General features: G+C 53.1%; 1 protein-coding gene across 2 annotated transcripts in view; it reads left to right on the top strand.

Annotated features, from left to right (window-relative positions):
* Window positions 1-18367, top strand: part of RGS9 (regulator of G protein signaling 9) — a 72334-nt gene extending 53967 nt beyond the window's left edge. For both annotated transcript variants that reach the window (XM_043585085.1, XM_043585086.1), the window contains exons 15-19: window positions 534-672; window positions 3155-3240; window positions 5725-5842; window positions 13806-14263; window positions 15442-18367. In XM_043585085.1, the coding sequence (XP_043441020.1) occupies window positions 534-672; window positions 3155-3240; window positions 5725-5842; window positions 13806-14263; window positions 15442-15592 (952 nt within the window). In that variant the 3' untranslated portion in view covers window positions 15593-18367. The remainder of the gene's footprint in view (window positions 1-533; window positions 673-3154; window positions 3241-5724; window positions 5843-13805; window positions 14264-15441) is intronic.
* The last annotated feature ends 4734 nt before the right edge of the window (window positions 18368-23101 follow it).

The raw sequence follows: 23101 nt of genomic DNA, 5'->3' as shown, positions 1-23101 counted from the left end.
CATTTCTAAATGCATCTAGAGCGCCTGGCTGGCTCCGTCAGTGGAGCAGATGACTCTTGATCTCGGGGCAGTGGGTTTGAGCCTCATGTTGGGGATAGAGATTACTTGAAAAATATTTTTTTTTCTAAATACATCTAGGCTGGGCCAAAGGAGAGCAGGGGCCCTGGGACACCTGTTTGGAGGTTCCGGGTGGGCCCCAAATCCTGGTGAATGAGGCAGAAGGCATTACGTTGGAAATTGGATTCTTTATTCTAACGCCTGGTGTTGCCCACCAACATTTTGTTTTCTCTCTTAGGGGTGGGGGACGCTAAAGTTAAATATTCCCCTTCTGAAGACTGGCGTGACTGTTTTCTTGCGTCTGAGAAATGTCACGTGACAACCTGTTCAGGGCTCTTTCCTGTCTCCTGAAAAAAAAAGGACCACTTTCATTCCCGGTGACCTGAGTCATGTCAGTCCCTCCCTCCCAAGCGGCTGTGAACTTTCATTCACGGACTTGGGTTAGCTACTCGCTAACATTTCCCTCCCTGCTCCAGGCTATTCTTGGCCCCCGGGGCGAGGCGGTGGATAAACATAGATGGCAAAACCATGGACATCACGGTCAAGGGGCTGAGGCACCCTCACCGCTACGTGCTGGATGCCGCGCAAACCCACATCTACATGCTCATGAAGAAGGTAGGTGGGGCCGGTGCTGATGGCGCGTCGGGGCCGGGGAGCCCTTCCCTTCCCAGGCACCAGGGAAATACGGGAACAAAGGGAGATGCCGGGTGGCTTCCTTTGCTGGTGTTGAGATGCAGGATGGTCAACTTGCACCTGTCCGCTGGTCTGGAACCTTGCCGAGCCCCCAGTCTTGGTGGCTGGGAAGGACCACTTACAGGTGCTGTGTGTGTCCTTAGGGGCTGTGGCTCTGTGGTGGCCGTACAGGCAGTCATGACGCTGGTGATGAAAGCATTGCTATAACAGCTGTTCTTTACCGAGCAGCTTGGGAGGTGTGGTCACGATGCAGAGCATGGAACTTTGTACCAAGGACAACCCATGGGACAGGACTTGCTTCTCCAGGGTCCAGTGGTTTGTCCAGGGTCTCCCGGAGGTAGAGTCGAGAGTCCAGCTGTGTCTGCCTGCACCCAGAGGCTGAGCTCTTAGTCTCTTCTCGAGAGTGGTGGCAGTTAAGGTGGCCCTGGCCCTAAGCAAATATCTCATTCGCTGGAGGAGGGGGAGGTTAGTACCCGAAAGAGACAAATGTGGTGTGATTCTGGTAAAACCCTGTGTGAATTCAGGTAGCTTTCTGGGTTATGTTGTTTTTTTTTTAAAATTTTTTTAACGTTTTATTTATTTTTGAGACAGGGAGAGACAGAGCATGAACAGGGGAGGGGCAGAGAGAGAAAGAGGGAGACGCAGAATCCGAAACAGGCTCCAGGCTCCGAGCGGTCAGCACAGAGCCCGACGTGGGGCTCGAACTCACGGACCGCGAGATCGTGACCTGGGCCGAAGTCGGCCGCTCAACCGACTGAGCCACCCAGGCGCCCCTGGGTTATGTTTTTAAAGATGTTTATTTATTTATTTTGAGAGAGAGAGGGAGAAGGGCAGAGAGAGAGAGAGAGAATCCCAAGCAAGCTCTGCACTGTCAGCTCAGAGCCCAAGTCGGGTTTCGATCCCACAACCCTGGGATCATGACCTGAGCCAAAATCAAGAGTCAGACGCTTAACCGACTGAGCCACCCAGGCACCCCACATTTTGATTCTTAACAATGTGCTTTTTTTAATGAAAAAAAGGGGGGTGCCTGGGTGGCTCCGTCGGTTGAGTGTCCGACTTTGGCTCAGGTCATGATCTCACGGTTCATGACTTAGAGCCCCGTGTTGGGCTCTGCGCGGACAGCTCAGAGCCTGGAGCCTGCTTCAGGTTCCGTGTCTCCCTCTCTCTGTGACCCTCCCCCGCTCACACTTGGTCTCTGTCTCTCAAAAATAAATAAACATTAAAAAAAATTTTTTTAATGTGATTTTTTATACAGCCTTTTACAGAGATACCCAGGAAAGCCAGATAGTAGCCAGAAAAAAACAGAGCCGTGGGTAACTTAAGGACAGTGTATACGCTTAGTAGATTGTGTGTCACGAGAGGCTGTGTCCTATGACAATAAAGTCAACATGACCCACCAATCCATAGTCCCCACTCCCAACCTCTGTCCTAGTTCTTGTAACTTTCACCGCTCAGTCTTTAGAATGGAACTGTTTTGATAAATTTAAAAAACCCTAGGTCCCTACGTCGTTGCTGTGGGCTTTGTCGCGTATTTGTTAGAGCGAGAGTTTTGAGTTGAACCTGCACGTAATGAGCATTTGTGAAGCGAGTTCTCTGAACCTGGAAATATCCGCATAAGAGGAATCTGAGTCTTGGTTTTTCTTTTTCTTTTTATTCACTTATTTTGAGAGAGAGAGCATGTGTGAGAGGGGCAGAGAAAGAGAGAGAGAGAGAGAGAGAGAGAGGGAGAGGAGAGAGAATCCCAAGCAGGCTCCGCATTGTCAGTGCGGAGCCCGATGTGGGTCTCAAACTCATGAATTGTGAGCTCATGACCTGAGCTGAAATCGAGTCGGATGCTTAACTGACGGAGCCACCCAGGTGCCCCCTTGTTTTGTTTTGTTTTGTCTCGCTTTTATATCTAAGTTCAGGGCAGAAAGGGATGTTCATGGGCATCAAGGTGGACTCCATGCTCATGGCTGTTCATTTTCCTTGGAGGCAGATACTGGGCGGGAGAGGTGGGATACAAGTGTCCTCTCATGCTTACTTGGCTGAAGCCCCCCCAGGTGGATTTTAGTGGGGGGGCGTTATAGACAGTTCTCTAAACCAAAGTGTAACAGAATCAATGGGATGCTTCTTAAGACTCCAACTGTCCCATCCTGGGCATTTCTGACTTAGTGGGACTGGGGAGGGGGCCTGAAGATGTGCATTCGTAGCAAGTTGCCAAGTGAAATTGACTCTGCGGGTCCAGGGGCCGTACTTGACCACAGTTGCTTTAGCCGCACACCTGAGTGCCTTTCCCGCAAGGGTACAGGTTCTCTTAACTTTGCCATCTGACTGCCCAGGGAGGGCTTGAAAACAGCAAGTGTATGTGTTTGATTTGACACCTCCCCTCTCGTAATTATTGTTTTTCTCTTGTTCCCCCTAGGATTCTTATGCTCGCTATTTAAAATCTCCAATCTATAAGGAAATGCTGGCCAAAGCCATTGAACCTCAGGAAACCACCAAGAGAAGGCAAGTGGCATGGACTGTAATTGCTGGTTGCCTGCTGTTTTGTTTACAGAGAAGTGAGGGTCTTTTTCAGCCAAATGGTCATGATTGAGATACTTGCTTGATGAAAATATTGGGAACTGGGAAGGATTTCTTAGGGGTATGATTGCCTCATTGGCTTCATAATGCCCTGAATTAACCCCGGCAAGACTTCCTTAGTAATTACTGCCACTAAGTTTTGTTTCCCTTACTCTGGTTTGGAAAAGTTCTGATTATCAGACCGATAATTACCCTATGGCAAATGGAAGCATCTCATTGGTTTTTTAATTTGCTAGCCTTCTTGGGGTGCCTGGGTGGCTCAGTCGGCTAAGCGTCCGATTTCGGCTCGGGTCATGATCTCACGGTTCGTGGGTTCGAGCCCCGAGTCAGGCTCTGTGCTGACGGCTCAGAGCCTGGAGCCTGCTTCGGATTCTGTGTCTCCCTCGCTCTCTGCCCCTCCCCTGCTCGTGTTCTGTCTCCCTCTCAAAAAGACATAAACATTAAAAAATTTTAAATTTTAAATTTTTTTAAAAAGTTGCTATACTTCTTCACCTTGAAACTGGAATTAAATTAGCTACATCCTTGTATCCTTGGAATGTCCTAAGACCTTAGAGAGCACAGCAGACTATGCCTCAAGAAAAATGGTGGACTGATGCGGAAAAACAACAGTGACATTCCAAGTGTTCTTGTTGACTCCAGGGACTGCCTGTCAGCAAGTCCCCCGTTAACTGGTTCCTGCTCACTTCCTCCTTGGAGATGTGGATCATCTCAACTGGCAGAACCCTTGGGCAAAGGATGCAGTGTTCTGAAGGGCAGTAACTGGGCAGTTCTGGAGGGGTAAACGAACACTCTATAGGGAGGGACTGAAGATTCAAAAGAGTAACCAAATGACAGCATGAACGAAGTTGTGGGACTTTGGTGGGGGTTTTCTCAGTGACAGCACGTGGTCTGTTCATCCCTCTCCCCCCCCTCCCCGCCCCCGCACCCCCCATGGTTAGTAAATGTTCCCCTGTTTGCAGGCTCAGCCCATGCTGGGCTCTTTTCCAGCGTCTCCAGTCGATTCAAAAGAGGGGTGGTTGGACGGGAGCCTTTATCAAAGGAGCTTAAAAAAAAAAAAACACCCAACTTAGTTTCATTCTTGAGGATAATGGCCCTGTTATAAAAAGGAGAGAAAAGAGGGCTTTGTGGTGCTATTCTTCTAGGTTTGCCCGGTAAGGAAGGGAGTCCAGTGTCCCTGGGGGCTTGAAAGCTTCTCCTTTAAGTCACAAGAAAGGAGCGTAATGGCTCCGGAAGTTCTGCCAGAGAGTAGTGGGGAAGGAAAGGAAGTCTTGTATACCTCTCTCCAGATGTTTTATAAGCAGGCAGCAGACCTGAGAAATCAGCTGGCATCTTTTCTGGAGCATCCAGGGGGCCCTGGGTGCCGGGTGCCCTGAGGCCCCTGGTGCAGTGCTTATCTGGTAATGGCCCTGTGAGCGAGGACACACGGGTGATGCTTTTGTAATGAGGGAAGCCCGGCCTGTGAGTGTGTGCGGGTTGCAGGGCGTGTGGGCTCGTCCCAGGGCTCGTGAGTGTCAGCCAATGTGTGAAACTTAATTTCTCTAGAATCCGTTAAATCGAGCTCCAAACTCCCCCCTGGGCTGGGCTGGTGGGCGACCCAAGTTCAACCACGACTCACTGGTAAGGGAGCCGTCTTCTTCCCTCGCGTGGATGCCAGAGTTCTCCGGGCTTTTGTAGTCCAGAGGTTTGGGGAGGTCCTAGGTTTGGAGTCTACCATTGCTGCTGCAGTGCTTGTTTTCCAGGCATGGGGGTGGTTCAGCTGCTCGCCACTGCCTGCATCTGTCAGACGCCTGGAGCTTTGTCCTGGTCCCCAAGGCCATGGGAGACAGACTTGGGTCCCAAGAACCCATGTTTGACTTCTGGAGAGGTTCTGACTCACGTGGTGCATGCACAAAGTACCACCAGCGCACCAACCCTCTCCAGGCCTCCCCCTGCGTTCTCTGCTGGTCTAGCCTGGCCCCCTTGGACAGCCCGGCTCTTTCCCTCCTTCCCAGAGCCTTGGCTTTTTGAAAACAAATGCTCCCTCCCCCCCCCCCAAGGCAAGAACCATTGGTCTTCCAGTATCAAACTCTCCTTGCCCCCTTCTTTCAGAGAGTGCCCATGGGAAGTTAAGTTGACACATTGATTTCTAAACATTGTAGGAGGTATGTCATCACCACAACAGGCAGTGTTCCATGCGCCTAGCCTAGAATCCGATGGCGGCTGGTCCTCACTCTGGTCCATCCTCCAAAGGGGGAGAAAGAGCTCAGGCCCAACACGCCTCTGAGGGCGCCCCCTTGGCGCCCACGAGGAGAATGAGGGAACGAGCCCAGATTCGGGTCCTGCAGCCCCGTCTCCCACCAGGTGCCACAGTGGCACAGCTGGGCGAGCTGTGTGGCTTTCCACCAACCACAGCCTTGTCCTTCCTTCCAGCTCCGGTCTCCCATTTATGCGACGCCACCTGCGTTCCAGCCCGAGCCCCGTCATCCTGAGGCAGCTGGAAGAAGAAGCCAAGGCTCGAGAAGCAGCCAACACGGTGGACATCACCCAGGTCATGAGCAAGCTGGACCGTAGGAGCCAACTCAAAAGAGAGCTGCCTCCTAAATAGATCTAGAATCCTTGGGGGGCGGGGGCGTACGTGCGGGAGAGGCACGCAAAGAAAGGCAGAGTCAGAGTCTAGAGAATTCTATGCCCCGTTGGGGGGGGGGCAGCGGGGTCGCCAGGTGCATGCCATAGCCCCCTGACCTCCTTCGGGGTGGACTTCACAGTGTCACCGCAACTAGAGCTCCAGTTCGTGGGGGGACAGGGGCAGCAGTGGGGGGCGGGGAGGTCCCTTGACTCAGGTGCTGTGTGACTTACTTAGCGCTAACTTAGTACTTAACCTCTTACCGAGGGGGTTCTTGGAGTGGGAAGCACAAAGAAAACAGGCTGTTTTGTGTAGCACCGTTTGCTTTGGAAAATGAACAGGAAGACCGCCTCGCCCCCCAAGACATAGTTCTTCTTAATGGAGCGCCTCACCCTACCTCTCCCATTCAGACTCCGCTTCTAAAGCAGTCTGAGATGCCTCTGAGGCACTAGATGCAGGGTCCCCCCCTAGATGCACTTCCCCTGGGCTTCTCTGTTACACCTTCTGGAAGGGTCCTGCTGAGACATTCCTGTTGAGCTTGTTCTTAGTCACGGTCGGTGAGGGCTGGTGAGCTCCCTCCTTCCCTGTTGTCTCCCCACCGCCTGACACCTGCTGGGGGAATTAGTATGAAGGGCTAGTTAGACTAATTAGACGAAGGGCTCAGTCGGAAGCCTCCCGGGCAGTCAAGGTGAAATGGCCTCATGACGAAGGCCATATCGTTTTGGATAAAGGAAAGGTGATGGTGACTTCATTCGTGGGAAGAGGGATGGTAGACGGCTGGACATTTCCAAGACGAGTTAGGGTCAGAGATAATACTCTTTGGGATATTTTCTTTTATTTTTTTGTGGCGGGACAGGGGAGAGGGAGAGGGAGAGAGAAAGAATCCTAAGTAGGCTCCATACCTGGCTCAGAGCCTGATGTAGGGCTTGGTCTCAAGACTGTGAGATCATGACCTGAGCCGAAATCAAGAACTGGGTGCTTAACCGAATGAGCCACCCAGGCGCCCCTCCTTTGGATATTTTCTCGATGTTCGTGCTTCTCTCCTCTGTAGCTGTAGGCTAGGCCAGCCCTGTGGTCAGGGAGCAGGGAGAGGACAGTTCACACTCTGACCTTGGGAGGCCTACAGGGTAATTCTGGAAGCTAGCCTCACCTCATACACCTGTGTGAGAACGCAAAGGCGACAGGGCAAGGCCGCGAGCAAGGGACCGACGTTACGCAGCAAAGGGACTCACTCCTTCAACATGTTTACTGAGTACCTACTACGTGCCAGGCAGTGGCGAATACAACGGCCTGGCCTCTGTCTCAGGAAGTTTATAGTCTAGGACTGACCAAAAATAACGAAGCCAATGGTATCGGCAGCCGTTGCCGTGTGACAAACAAGATTAGAGCGTCACACGATAATCAGTGTTTATTGCTCCTGGGTATAGGGTCGTCTGTGTGGCTCTGTTGATCTTGGTGGAGCTCACTCCCATGCCTGGGGCCTTGATCTGTGGTGGCCTAAGCCGGGACGAGCGGAACGATTCTTCTCTGCTTCTCGTGCCTCTCGTCCACCAACAGCCTGGCCGCGGCATGATCTGTGGTGATGGCGGATTGCAAGGGAGTCAGTGGAAACACGTCAGAGTCTTGAGGTGTAGGCTGAGACCTGGTTTTCCACCTCATTTCCTTGGCCAAATCAAGTGACAAAGCCAGCCTAGAATCAAGGGATGAGGAAATAAACTCTAGCTCTTTAGCGAGAGAAATGTTAAAGTCTTATCGCCACAGACGTGGAGACAGGGAGGGACGAATTGGAGCCGTCACTGCGACCAACAGCCCCCATAGATGATAAAACCTGTAGAGAGTGTTACAAAGGGGGGACCTTTTAGGCCACTGGAAGGGGTCTACAGCTCTTGGTTTCATGTCACTGAAATGATTCCATTACTCTCTCCATTTAGTCGTAGACTAGTTTAAACTCCGAAAGAACAACCTGAGGTGTGCTTTGGTCGTCTCTCTTTCGGAGAATGTTGGAAGTTTTCCGATGCAGGGAGGGCACCCCCAGAAGGAATTTCAGGTGATGGCCGTTGTAAATGGAATGACACAGGACAGGGGCTGTGTTTGCCCAGGATCACTCTGAATCCTGATGGGTTCTGCAGAAACGTGTCTTACCTGAGTGGATGAATGAAAGGAGGAAGGAAGGAAGGGAAAGAGCCCTGGATTTGGAGACGGCCTCTTGGTCTCTGGTTCTGCCACCAGCCATGTGGTCTTGAACAAGTCACTTATGATCTCTGCTTCCCGATTTGTGAAGTGAGGGGTTAGGACCGGATCCACGCTTCTTGAAACAGACTCTGTGAGTTCCCGGAGGGTACCCCGCCTGGGGCCTCGATTTTGCTTGAAGATTTGGAATGGGAGGACACTTAGGTAATTTTAGATATTTTTTTGCATTAAAATCATCATGAATATAGTATGAATTAGAATGCAAAACGTACATGAATTTTTTAAGATAAAAATTGAGACATCAAAGACATTTCATGCTTGGCTGTGGCAGGTTTAGGCTTTACCCTCAGACTCCTGGGAGAGGATGTTTACCCGGCTCTCCTGCTGTTTGTCCTACTTTCCTGGGAAAGTTTGAGAAGCACAAAACCAGAGAGATGCGCTGTCCCTTCTGGTTACCCCCTGTGAGCTGGGACCGCATACCCGGCACAATGGCGGTGACGATGGCGGGCCGTCCAACACATCGGGAGTTCCGCAGGCTACAAAGTGTATCGTGTTTGTCTGTGACTCAGCCATCCACCTCCCACAAGTGAGATGTCTCCCACCCTCCAGCAGACTCCCAGGGGCTCCGTATCAGGCACAGAGTAGATACGCCACACGTATTAATGGAAACCTTCTCAACGTCAGACACACGGGGACCCTGCAATCTAATGAGAGGCACAGGGATGTAAACAGGGTCAGTTATCACTCTTTAACGGATAAATGCATAAATAAGGAAGCCGGAGAAATGCATCTGAAGGAGGGTAGGAGATAAATGGCTTCGCTCCTGGATAGCAGCAGCCACGTTCCACACGTTTCTAAACACCTTTTCTATGTAAGAACCGGTGATGGCTGCTGGGACAGGTACAGAAATGGGCAACAGGTTCTCTGCCCTCCAGGGGCTGGCATCGATGCCTAGATGCAAATGGCTGCAACGTGAGACGGAACGGGATCGATGGGGAGAGGATTGTCTGGCCTGGAGGACTGGCGGGGTGGGGGGGTGGGGGGCTCCACCAGGAGATTCGCGTGTTTGGTAGTAAGGGAGCCCAGGTCCCTATCCAGTTTTGAGGTTTTGTAAGAGCGTCGGCCGCTGGGCCCCAGCAGGTGACAGCTGTTCCTGGGGGCTTTGTTTCTGTGTGTCAAACATAACAGTGGCCCCCGCAGGGTCTGTCTCGATCTCAGATAGCATCAAAAATAGTATTTACTTGGACAGTATTATCGATATATTTAAACGATTGTGATAGTTTCTGTGTTCTGTGTACTTAGGCACCCTCTTGATTCCTCAACGCCATGCTTTAAACAGCTTGAGTTTCTCCACCTACGGTGGTGCATCTCTTATGCTAGAATATAAATCATGCTGGGAAGTGCCAGGCTTTCCTTTGTAGAATTTCGTTTTCAAGCTTGGCTTTTAGAGAAAGGACTGCTCTTCTTGCGAGGGTTGTGTTAATACGAGGGCTAGGGACAAGAAAATACAAGAAGAGTACAAAAGATAATGCCTGGCATATAATAAACGCTCAATAGATGCTAGCTGCTGTCACCTTGGTCACAACCATCGTCACTGTCGCCATCACCACCATTTATCACCAACACCGTCACTGTCGTCATCTTCATCATCGCCACCATCATCACCACCATCCTGAGTCGCGTACGGTCTTAGAGTAACCTTGGGCTTCCTTGCACCTGTCGGTGTTCGTCCAGTACGGTGATCCATTACTCTTTACTATTCCGGGCATTCCCTCGGGTGCATTTTTAGCTTTGCTGACTTAAACTGTCTCACTTCTCTGCTCTCTCGGAGTCTTGCAGTGTGGGCCGCCCAGCTCTCCGGGGACCATCAGGATATATTTGAAGGGACGAGGGTGGGCCATTGGTGTCACGTGCTCTATGAGTCTGTCCAAGTTTTGTGGCTAAAGCAAGGGTCCGTTCAAGATGGTAAGGCTGTGCCACACACGAGATGGTGGGTAGGAGAAATGATGTGTCCACCCTTGTGGATTTGTTTCCACGGAGCCAACTTTGCTTCTTTGCTTTTGGAGGCAGTGGGCGAGGGGAAAGCAAGGAGGGACCGGAGAGGGTGCTGTGCACACTGCATGCTGAACCTGAATGTGGCTTAGGAAGCAGGAGTTCAGGGGGCCACAAGGACTCCTTCAGATTGTCAGCCAGTTTCTAGACAGAAGACGAATCGCACCTCTTTGCACTTGTCTGCCTTGCCTGTCATTAAAAAGCCTACGATCGTGACGTCATGTCAATGTACCCACTCCATTCCACGCTCTTTCCCCCTGTGTCACTCCCTTGCCTAATAAAACAGAGCTCTCAGAGCTTCACCGTGTCTCCGTGTGTCACATTTCTTTGCCACGTGCCTTGCATGCCGCTGCTTTGCTGTGTCACACCAGGGGTGGGCGTGGCGTGGGCTGGAGGGGCCAGGTCTCTGTGGGAGGGGCCAGAGTCCTGGTGGGAAGGGGGTAAAAAAGGCCTTCCTGCTTTGGGTGTCCGGGGCCGATGGGGTCAATGGCTATTTTCCCAGAAGAAAGGACCTTCTCAGGCCAGGTGAGTAAAGCAGGACAGTGGCCACTCCTCACCTTTCTTGTCATTCATCCTGGAAAAGAAAGTGATGGGGGAGAAGAGTGGGGTGGGGAGGAGGGCACAGAATTAAGGAGGGCAGTCCTGTCCTGTCATAAGCTGTACGATCTTGGTCGAGTTGTCATCTCCACGAGGCTCAGTTTCCTAATCTGTAAAGTGGGGATTATAATGACTTTATCACAGATTCTGAGTAAGTGGGATTCAAGAGAATGAACCGGAGGTAGGGTGTCCTCCGTCAGTTTATTCTCTCACCAAAGCCTATTGCCTAGTTTTGGTGTCTCAGCCCGCTCTCCAGGACCCCAGGTCCCATCTGAACCCCACAGGCAACGGGATGGCCTTATGGATCAGTAGACAAAGCAGGGGGCTCTGGGGTTTCACACTCCTCGGATGGGATTCTCATTCTGTGTTAGTTATCTACTGGTGTGCAATGAAACAGCGCACACACAGCTGTTTGTTCGCGCACCGATGGCCAGGTGAGGCTGGGCCGGGCCCCCTGCTCACGGTCTCACACCCAAGGTCACACCAGCCTGTCGTGTTCCTATCTGGAGGCTCTTACGAAGAACCTGCTTCCAATCTCTTTGAGGTTGTTGTGGAGACTCAGTTTGTCACTGTAGGACTCAAGGCCCCAGCGTTTTTGTTGGCCGTTAAGCTGATGGCTGCACCCAGCTCCTAGAAGCTGCGCTATCCCTCGTCTTGTGTCCCCTCTGTCCCACCTTCAAAGCCAATCCTGGAGAATTTCTCCTTTGTTGAGTCCCTGTCGTGCCTCAAACCCTGTCTGACGTCTGTCCCTGGTCTGTGACTCAGATCTGAAGGGTTCGTGTGATGAGGTCAGGCTCACCCAGGTAATCCTTTGTTGATGTCACCTATGCCATATCACGTCACCTGAGCACGGAGTGGCTGTCGTGTGCTATTTCTAGTTCACATCCACACTGGAAGACGGGGGCAGGAGTGTTAGCGGCCACCTTCGTGTTGTACATATCACTGTCCCTGTTGGCTGTGAGAGCCTTGGGATGGCAATGAGCCCGTCTAGACCTCAATTTTCTGGATACTAGATAATACGCTAGATTACCTACCATATAGCAGACGCTTAAGAAGTTACAGGGCCAGACCCTTTGACCTAATCGTTGTCTCCCAAACCCTTAATGAGGGCCCAGCTTTCTCCTTTATTGCTCTCCTGGTCAGCAGACTGTGTCCTAAGTGGAGACCCCTTGCCCTACAGAAGGACGGTGTTAGAAGCATGGCGTGGGGCTCCTCAAACGGGACATAACAAAACCGTGACCTCGGGTGTTTGTTAGAAGATGCTTTCCCTGGGTTGCGTCCCCCCGAGATTCTCCTTCAGCGGGTCTGGTGGGGCTGGGATCCACACTTGCAGCAGCACCCTGGGTGATCCCGGGGTGCGCTGATGGGCAGGCCATCCTGAGACGGCCAGCCAGCTGTTACACGTGCAGACTCGGCCGTCCACGGGCCCGGCTTCAAAGCCGGCCCTGTCCCCGGTGGCCTGTCCTTGGGGCTCGGTTTTCGAAGCACTCGTTTCCTCGTCTGTCTAATGGGCATAGTAAGAGCTGGTGGCCTTACTGAGCGGCTTTGGGAAGTAAGTGCGATGATTCACAAAATGTGCTCAGCCTCGACCCTCACGTTTCCTGAGTTCTCGCTGCGTGTTAAGGCCAGGGGTTTTGATTTCGTATGTTAACCCTGGGGCCCCAGGTCCGGGCCTTGGCTCTGGTTTGTGGGCCTGTGGAGACCTGAGCAGAGGCACAGTACCAGTGGCTCTCAGCTGCTGTTTCAGAATGGAATCGAACTTGAACTTCAGGGAGCTGGTGGGGGAGAATGGAGGCCGTCCCCCCTCGGTCCCCCACGGCAAAGACTTCTGTGGCCTCCTGGCCTTTCTTTTCCTCTAAAAGCTGTCCTTGGATGTGCCTGCCCCTTTCTCTTCCGGCTGGGACCGGCACACTCAGGGGACCTGGAAACCAGGCCATACCCCACACAAGCCAGCAGCCTCCAGCTCAGCGCCCGGAGCTGCCCTCCCTCGGCCCCGGGGCAGTGCCCAGGCCCCCGGGGCAGGCAGGTTTCTCTAAGCTGGGCGTTGTGTGGCTGTGCCAGTTTCAAAGAGGGTTTGTTCTTCACTGAAGTCCTTTCCAGTTCTCTCTCGGAGGCAGTGATGGCCCAGCTGTCCCAGAGGGTCCCCCTTCCCTGCCAGGACTGGGCTTTGACACGGTGAGAGGCCACAGCAGGCCTTTAGGACGGGGCATGACGAACCGGGCCGATGGGCCCTCGGAGGCCCATCTGTGGAGGGAAGAGCGGTGACAACAGAGGGGTGACAGCAGAGAGCCTCCCTGAAAATTCCAACTTTAACTTTGTCAGCTCAGACCAAGCTCTCCTGAGCTTCTTTGCTGAACACCTGCTGGTCCAGTACTCCTGCCCCTCCCCCCTCCCGCTCCTTGACTCTGGGGCCACGGGAGCCCAGGGAGGTCGGGATGCTCCCCTTCTCCAGCGATGAGCCCACGACGCCCACTCTGCCTCCCCTCCCGGCCACCCTGTTCTGCCGCGGGAGGCATGGCCAGTGCAGGGGCTTGGCGACCCCCGAGGCGTGGCCAGTTGGACACGGGGTCGGGGCTCAGGACGAGGTGGGGTGGTCTCAAGCCTGGAGGAGTGAGCAGGGTCCGGGCTGGGGCTTCTCATATAACCACTGCTCTGTTAAAAGTGTCCTCGGGCTGGGAACTAAGGACAGAGAAAGGATGCATGGCATCTAGCGGGTCCTAAGCATTGTTTGCTGGGGGACGGGGGTTCAGGGCAGTTGGAAAGCCAGCCTGGCCTCACCCCAGCATCCCAGGCCCAGCAAAGGTCAGCCTGGATGCAAATGTCCAGCTCCAGGCACCGTGGCCAGGGCTCGGGGACCGGCGGGCCCCTCGACGGGAGGCCCGTGTGTGGCTGGGCTGTCATCACAGGGGCTCCGGGCCCCTTTCCCAGCTCCCCAATGGGCCCGCCACACCAGGCCGTGCTCCGGGTGCTGGAAGGGGCTAAGTCAGCAGAGGGCTGTGTCCCTGAGCCCCCACGACTCACCCTGAACTCTCTCTTTCCTTGTCTGCAGCCGGGCCAGCACACCGCTCCCAGCCCCCACCTGGCCGTGTACACAGGGACCTGCGTGCCCCCGTCTCCTTCGGGTCCCTTCTCCCCCTCCTGCCGCTCCCCCAGGATGCCTTTCCCCTCGCCGGGCCGCTTCATCCGGAGGCCCAGCAGCACCATCTGCCCCACGCCTATGAGGGTGGCCTCGGAGAGCTCGGAGCAGACGGGGGCCGCTGGTGCCTCCGGGGCCTGCCCGGGGCCCTCCGACACCGCCGGGGGTGAGGCCTCGGCCGAACACCCCTGGGTCCGGCCCAAGGCCCGCGTGGCTCTGTCCTTCAGCAGGTTTCTGAGACGGGGCTGTTCGGCTTCCCCGGTCTTTGCCAGGCTCTCGCCCAAGTGCCCGCCCGTGTCCCACGGGAAGGTGCAGCCCCTGGGGGACGCGGGCCAGCAGGTGTCACGGCTGAAATCCAGGAGAGTAGCAAAGTAAGAACCGGAAGGGATTGTGCTGTGTGTGAGCGCAGGGGCACATTTGTCCCTGTGCGAGCATACGTGTTTGCACATTTGCCTGCATGTGAGCATGCGCGTGTGCATATGTCTCTGCATGAGTGCGCGTGCACGCATGTCTGTGTGTGTGCGTGTATGTCTGTGCTGGGTACCGAGGCCATGGGCTTGAGCACGGTCTAGAACTGGGGGTGGGGGGTGAGTAATGAGGATTCTGGGTTAGCAGACACGACAAGAGGGCTGTTTGGCCGCTGGATAGTTTCCAGAAACTCAGCGTTGCCCTCGCCTGCTTCCTAAGAAAGAAAAAGGAATGGGAGTCTTTCTTTTCCACCTTTTCCCCCTTCTGTGCTCCACCCAGCCTGCCCCATCCCCAGAAAGTCAGTCTAATGAATCCATTGTACTTTTTTTTTTTAAAAGTTATTTATATACTTTGAGAGAAACACAGAGAGAGGAGAGGGAGTAAGCGGGGGAGGGGCAGAGGGAGTCCCAGGCAGGCTCCACACTGCCAGCTGGGAGCCCACGCGGGGCTCGAACCCACGAACCGTGAGATGGTGACTTGAGCCGAAACCGAGTCAGATGCTTAACCGACCGAGCAGGCTCTCAGAGGGGCCTGCGGGGATTCCTGCTTCTACAGGTGTTCCTGTGAAAAGGACCGTGCCCAGTCTCCCCCGAGAGGTGGCCCCTCTCAGCTCCATTTTGGGTGTAAGCCTGAGTTCTGAGAACCCCAAGCGCCCGGAGGCAGGTCACCGGGGGCAGCACAAAGGCTCTGAGGGGGTGCACGCCAGCTGCTGGACCAACGGCAGAAAGGAAAGTTGTAGACGGTGCAAAACTGGGAATCAGCCCCCTGCCTCTATTTGGTTTTGGGGAGACAGTCAGGGGTATCCCTGCACCAACCAACACGCTCCTGTTGGTTGCTCCAACCCTAACAATTCAAGCCCCTCCAACATGAAAATAAAGCATCTTTTGAAGGAGCCTGCGTCCAGCAGAGAAACAGGAGTCCCCTTCTACCCCCAGTAAAAGAGACCCGCGGAGCCGGTCGAGGCACACGAAACTTTTGGCAGACACACCTGGGTGTCACTCTCCTCCAGGGACGTCAGGGTGAGCTGAGGATTTGGTGTCCCTTCTGTCCCTATGCACTTGCCTGTCTTTTGTGCCTGAAGCTTTTTCCAGATCAAAATGGACGTGCCTACGCAGAGTGGGACCTGCCTGATGGACTCGGAGGACACCGGGACAGGAGACTCGGGTGACCGGGCCGAGGAGAAGGAGGTCATCTGTCCCTGGGAGAGCGTGGCCGAGGGGAAAGATAGCTGAGCCGGGGGCGCTGGACCAAGAAGACGCTCCCAGCAGACCCTGCCAGATGGGGCCAGGGGCTCTCGAACCCAAGTGCGTTTCGATCACATTTGGGGCCTGGAGAGATAAGACGGGATGGATTGTGGGGAAGCGTGCACTGCCTGGGGTCCCGATGGCCGATTCCCACCCTCCCTCCTGACCTTCCCTTCCTTGGGCAGAAGAAAGGCATGTGGACCAGAGGACTTTACTTGCTGCCTTAAAACCAATAAGAGGTTAACTTGTGAGAGTCTCTTGGCCTGGGATGTTCGTGTGCGTCTGGTTTTATTAGTTAGCTATGAGCTACTGTGTATCAGTTTATGAGTTCAATTCATCTCTCCTTTGGTTTTAGAGACAAAGGGACACTGAGTCGTTTTTAAGAACTCCCTCCCTGGCTAAATTGGTTTGTGCGTGTTACTTCTATCAACGGAGCTCCCCAGAGCGCGGCATCGTGCACGAAGGGGGGTGTCGGGGAAAGGCATCTTTCTAGAATGAGCAGGTGTGTTGTTCGCATCCACCAAGAAGTAGAAACGAGATGGGATTAGCTGGGCAAGGGGTTTATTGGGGGAAACACCTGTGAAAGATAAAGAGTGTGATCTGGAGAAGGAGGTAGGGGCCTTCAGACCAAGTGCCTGGCTGGCCTCTGGGGAAGGAAGGGCAGGCTTGGAGAGTCTCATATGGGAGTGCAGTTCCAAGTGAGTTTTGGCCTTGCCATTGGGGTGTCCTTGACGCAGAGTGACTAGGCCTGGCGAGAACGGTTCTGCCTTCTCACCTCCGCCATGCAAGGTCATTGGCTGGGAGCGCCTGAGGGGGAAGCCCGGCCCCAGCACGGACACGCTGCTGGCCATCGGTCCATCCACTCCCTGCAGCAGGGGCTCTGAGCACGCACGTTCATGTCTGCTGCATGCAACCCGGTAGGCGCTTCTGGAGGCTTAGGCCTCGGTGCACCCCCACCTCTTCTCATCGTCATCTACTCAACTGGTATGTGTTGAGCCCTTGCTATGTGCCGGGCACTGTGCTAGGCCCTGGGGATGCAGTGGTGGGTGAGCCTCCTTGCCTCCTTGAATTCATCTAGAGCCGTGGCTCTCAACCCGGGACAACTTTGCCCCTGGGGGACACTGAGCAGCGTCTCAAAACATTTTTGGGGTGTCAGGACTAGTGCGGGGAACGCTGCTGGCCTCTAGCGGGTGGAGGGCAGGCAGTGACACCAAACATTCTACAAACGGGATAGTCTTCTACCCCTCCACAACGAAAGATTCTCTTGTCCAAATCAGCAAGTGCTGCTGTTGGGAAATCCCCGAAGAGAGGGTGCAGGTGATTCCCTGGGCTGCTGGACACGGGCCCCTTGTCATTGGTTTCTGCCCCCAAGCCCTGAACTGTTGCCTGAGAGTGTTCTTCTGGGATTATAATTGGATTCAGGGGTGGGTTGATATTAAGGACTACATCGTCAAAAACGTTTCTTCGAAGTTGCATGGCAAGCTCTCACGGGAAAAAGATTTTTCGAGTGGGTTGCCAAACCATTCATTATCCCCCTCCCCTGAATTCTCAGCTTCATCAGATTCTGATTAGTAGATAAGAGCCCCTCACTTGCTTTTAACGTGCGACAATTTACCTTATTCAGTCCATAAATAAGCCCCCCGGGGGCTACTGAGTCATCTGTCTTGACGCTTCTAGAAATGAACGGTGGCTAGGGGCATGGCCAAAACCTGGACTTGCTGACCACGCAAGGAAGCGCAGGTGATTTAATTCTGAAAGAGCGTGTCATTTTACATTCTGTGGGATCCACTCCTTTGGGCTCACAAGAGTTCCTCATGTGGGGATGAGGAAACTTGTCTCCTAGAGAGCACACAACGCGGGCTGGCTCTCTCTCGGAAGGCGAGTGGGTCAATGAACTTGATGTCTTTGTTTGCGAAGCTGGTCTAAAACGAGATTACAGGCACGACCCATACCTTTAATGTACCAGCAACCATTGTGCCCAGACCGTAAACTGGGGTTATGGGGCTCCACTCCGAAGCCCCCAGGGTCCTCGACCAAGACCGTATGGACCTTCAGCATCAACTATCCAAGGCTGCGGGATTCCCTGATGGGATTAGGTGAGGTCCCGGCTAAAGTGCTGTAACAAAGAGACCCCAGGAGGAAGGAAGTGGTTCAAACATGAAGGAGTTTGACTCTGCCATGTAATTGCCCAAAGGCAGGAGGCATTTCATGGTGACTGGATTCCAGGGAAGAGAGGAAATCCAGGGGCCAAGGTGAATATTTTTAACCTTGTTGCCTCACCCGTCCCCTAGTGATTGGCATGATTATTCTCCACCTTGTCTGGACCGAAACTATTACCCAGTCTTGGTGGAGGGAGTGGAAAGTATAGTAGAAAAGGGGGAGAATGTGGGAGGTGGGGCAAGAGGAGCTGGGAGTGGCTGATCAGTTTGTATTTGGCCAAACGTTTGGTCAATATCTGTAAAATGCATCTGCTCTATTCTATGGTTGGGTGGCTTTTCCTTCATTGAGAATGCAAACCTCCTAGGCGCCCAACACCAGGTGCAGTAGAGTAAAACCACGGTGTGCGAGATAATTCGTTCTGGAAACATGCTTGTCATCCAAAGTACTTGGATAGCAAAGCGAATTTCCCCGTGAGAAATAATGGACACTCAGATGATTCGTTCCACAGCCCCAAAATATTCATATGCAAATGACTACAGCACTGTCATATAATGCAAAATAATAAAGACAATCCAAAATATAAAGAAAAATAAATTAACTTGCGCTTGCCTTTGAAAACCTTCGTGGCTGGTGTGAGGGAGACAAGAGAGAGGAGGGTTATTGTGCAGGACGACTTCCGCTATCACTAGTGGAATCACTGCTATCTATTGGCTCCATGGAATCTTCTTCTGAATGGGGACCATTGCATACACTGGCACGGATGTTGACCAGATTACAGTATTAAGAAACTCTTGTCCTATACTGTATTTAAGGTAACTGGCAATCAGGCAGCAGAGGAAAGGGTCTCTATCTGCAGGCAGCCTGACCTAGGATGAACCAAAGTATTCCTCAGCTTACTCTTGTCCGGAAAATCAGAGGACTGTCCGTAGGTGCTGTGAAGTGACAAAAAATACACGAGTGCCAGTCGTGGGCACCTTCCAACGTCCTGAAAAACCACTGATTTCTGCCAAACACCACGGCCTGAGACCGAGCATCCAAGCATGGGAGACGATCACCCACAATCCCTCAGTGAGTGAGAGAGAGAGAGAGAGAGAGAGAGTACCACTGGCTCAGTTGTGATCGCGTGACGTTCGGCTACTTGTATTGCAAGACCTCACTCGTTGATCAAGTTAAAATTTATTAGAAATGTTTGCTCGTCTTGCAGAACACTCACAGAACAAGTTACTTGCAATCCAAGGTTTTATTGAATTAAGAGTGAAGCTGATGCTCTCAGGGACCTCTGTTATTGTTCAGAAGCAAGTGGGGGGAAGTCAGATCTCTGGGTCACTGGTGGACACGGGACTACGGGATACGTGAGTCCTGCCCCAGCCCTGTCCAGCATGGGACGGCTCCTTGATTCCTTCACCTGTGAGCTGGCAGCTGATAATTGGACCTCTGTCATAGGGTTATTTGAAGATATGTAAAATGCACATACAAATGTCTGCCTGTGGAGAACTTTGTAGGGTGCAAGAAAGAAACATCTTTATCCATCACCCCCTCCCCATCCACTTCTCCCTGTAAACCCCCACTGTGAGTTATTTTTGTTTTCCAACCCCGGATGAAAGCTCTGGCGAGCCCCGTAACTTCTCTGGTCCCTTTCAGGTAATAAATTCTCCGAGCACGATCAGAGACAAGGGCCATCTCAATTTAGCTCTGTCCGCACGCCATTCAGACTCTTGTGTGCTGAGCAAAACTCAGAAGTTCATCCAAAGGCAAAACTTCTCTCCTCCAGTTTGAGCTGAGCCGGGTTGGGGAAAGGGGTCAACTCCTTCTCTCTTGCCTTCCTTGCTTTGCTTTTCTTCTTCTCCACCCAACGTGTAGCCTGTGGCTCCCGGAGGCATGGGTTGGAGAGCCAGGAAGTTCTTAGTTGACTCACACAAAAAGCACCGGTCATGGTGCATGCTGGGATTCCCCCGCTGGCTCTCACTCAGGTGGGGTTTTCCTAGATTCTTGGGCCCTTCTGGCCTCAGCCTCCTCGGTCAGAAGGAACCCTGAGTGTCCTCCAGCCGGCTGCACGGGGAACTCATCCCACGGCCCACATCTCAGCTGTGGTCACGTCCTCAGTTGCCTGGGGCGAGATTCAAATGACTGTGCACCCATCTTGCTTCACTCTTCAGATCCTGGCAGCCTTGCCCCAACGGGGCAGCCCTGTCCTTTTTGTCTCCTCTCTGTTGCATGGCTTTACCTGATCTCAGCTTTCCTCTGGTTCTTCCCCTCTCACTGGCTGCACAAATCAAGCCCTCCGAGTGACTCATCAAACCCCTTTCTCAGCTTAAGAGAGAGCAAAGCACCCCCTTCCCCAGCGAGCGGGTTTGCAAGAATGACTTCTGGACCATCGCCTTTGCTAGTCGTGCCCACGTGTCCAGCTCTTCATTTGGACTGGCTGGCCAGCGGTTGGCATCTACGGTTTTATTTTTGGCCTTTGGGGCTACCGCAGAAAGGGAGACAGAGAGAACATTCCATCATACTTAACATTTCATCATATTTGTCAAATGTCAGGAGTGTGCTTATTTTCTTTCTCTTGAAAATCTACGAGCAGAGGCTTGTCTTTGGGACTCCTAGGGTGGCTGTCCCTTTGCCTTCTGGGGAGGGGACGCTTGGTGGCCCACTCGGGGCTGAAATTCATTGAACCTGAGAGGATGAGGTTCAATGTGCTGCCCCTTGCTTTCTTGCTAGGAAAGAGAAGAAGACATATCTTTAAGGAGTCTGTACCGGCCGACTACTGCAGGGTTGCTGGGTGCAGAGGTGAGCAGGGGAGGGTGAGGGGGCATGGGATCTCCACTCACCTCAGCCCCGGGAGGCCCAGCCCTCTGCTCCGGGCACCATGTTCTCAGACTTCGCCAGAAGAGGGAGTCCACGGCTCACAGATCCCCAAAGAGAGGCGGCTGCGCTTTCCCCTTAGGAATTCAGAGACCAGCACCGGAGAAGAAGTCAGAGGGACTTGGAGAGAAGTCCAGATCGGGGTGGGGCTGGGGGCGGCGGGAGGGGCTGCGCGTCCTTTGTCTTCCTGTGCCCAGTCCCAGAGCCCCTGGAACCGGCGGGGGTGGGGACCCTGCCAGAGAAGCCTCTTGCTCCCTGCTCTTGGCCGTGGGCCCCCCTCCCCCACAGGGTTCTCCTGGCTGCTGTGCCCGGGTGGGGGTGGGGAGGGGCTGGTGCTCTGTTCCTGCTGGCTTTGGGTGAGGCTGAGACTCTGCAGGAAAAGTCCCAGAAGAAGAAACTGCCTCCCCCGCCTGCCTGCAGACAGTGATAGAATTCCCCTTTCGAGGGCCTTCTCTGTGTGGAGCTCTGCCCCCTAGGACTGGCTGCCGAAAACGGAGCCTCATTCAGTGTCCACTTCCTAGCCCCAGGGCTCTGTCAGCTGCTCTGTTAAGCAGGTGAGACTGGAGGCCTGGGGCAGCCAGAGGGGCTGGAGCCCAGTGATGTTTAGGGCAAATATATGGCATCAGAAAACGGGCTTTTCTCCTCCGCTGATGGGAGGGACCTGTGTGTGGCCATATGACGGGAGACTGAAGGCGGGCAAGGTCATTTGTTTCCCAGGCAGTAGAACAAGGGTATTCAAAGGCCCCTGTGAATAGGAGGGGGTATTTGGGGCAGCCGGCTTTGGGTACAGGTGCGGGTCCCTCGGCACCAACCACGTCCGAGGAAGCGAGGAATCCTGCCATGCACAGAGAGGTGTGTGTGTTCACACCTGTGCCAACACAAGCACCGGGGGCCGCCTGTGACACCCTGGGCTGTGTGTGCACGGGAGGCTGTGGACGTGGGGCTGGCACAGCCCGCAGTCACCGCCCTCCGCCCACCCCAACGCAACAGTCTCCGCGGTGAGCTTGGAGACCGTGGTACGTGCGGGAGGCACTCCAGGAATGTCCTTGAGAAGCTGGATGTTTATAAGGAAGGCCTCCACATCCCTGAGCCACACATTCAGGGAGAGGTGGGCACAGTGTGTTAGAGGAAGGTGCTAGGGCGCAGCGAATTTGGGTCGACGAAACCCAGGCCATGCTCCGGACGGGTCCCGGCACGTTTACGGCGGGCCCCTTCTCGGAGCCTTTCGGAGGAAATCCTTTTTCATCGTCCATCTCCAAGTCAGCCTTGGCCTCCCGTGTTCCTCGTCCTCAGCCCGCAGGAAGCCCCAGCCTGTCCTGTCCTGGAGTTCTCCGTCTAAGGGACCTGGGGATCTGGATAGCCCCCCTCCCCCGTTGACACACTCTGTTTCTCCCTCTCTCAAAAATAAATAAACACTAAAAAAATATTTTAGATTTTACAGGTTACACTTGATTTCTGGCACGTAGTCTTCTTTAAAAAAAAAACACATAAAAATGTAAAATCTTCATATACCCGATGAGGGGTTAGTATCCATAATATATAAAGAACTCCTACAGCTCAACCACAAAAATACCAACAACCCAATTAAAAAAATAGATGAAAGATTTAAATAGACATTTCTCTGAAGAAGATCCATACACAGATAATAGATATACGAGAAGATGCTCAGTGTCACTCATATTTAGGGAAACGCATATTCAGACGCATATTCAAAGAACTCAAAACACAGCAGGTGTTGGCGAGGCTGTGGAGAAATGGTATCGCTGGTGGGAACGTAAAATGGTGCAGCCACTATGGAAAACGGTATGGCGGTTCCTCAAAAAGTTACAACCAGAATTCCCTTACCATATGATCCGGAATCCCACTTCTGGGTACACACCCCGAAGAACTGAAAGCAGGGACTCCAACAGATATTTGCCCGCTCACGTTCATAGCGGCGTTATTCACAGTCACCAAAAGGTGGAAGCAAGTGTCCCTCAATAGACAAATGGATAAACAAACTGTGACGTAGCCACACAATGAAATATTATTCCGTCTCACAAAAGAAGGCATTCCGACACCTGCTACGACATGAACGGACCTTGAAGACATTATGCTGAGTGAAGTAAGCCAGACACAGAAGAAAAAAATATCATGTGATTCCACTTCTATGAGGTCCGTAGAGTAGTCAGGCTGGAGGAAGAGATGATGGGAAGTTATTGTTTAATCACCCCCTTACCCCCCATCATTAAACAATCATTGTTTAATAGAGTTTCAGTTTGGGACGCTGAGAAAGTTGTGGAGATGGATGGTGGTAACAGGTACCTAACAATGTGCATGTATTTCCTGCCGCTGAACTGCACATTTAAGAATAAAGGGGTAATGTTTACATCACATGTATTTTACCACAATAAAAACAAAATGTCAACAGTGTTCTTACCACGAGGGCCATGTAAAAACAGGCTCCTGATTGGATTTAGCTCAAGGGTCAAAGTTTGC

This window comes from Prionailurus bengalensis, chromosome E1 (genome assembly GCF_016509475.1).
Source record: "Prionailurus bengalensis isolate Pbe53 chromosome E1, Fcat_Pben_1.1_paternal_pri, whole genome shotgun sequence".
NCBI lineage: Eukaryota > Metazoa > Chordata > Mammalia > Carnivora > Felidae > Prionailurus > Prionailurus bengalensis.
This window is presented reverse-complemented; position numbering and strand designations above follow the sequence as displayed.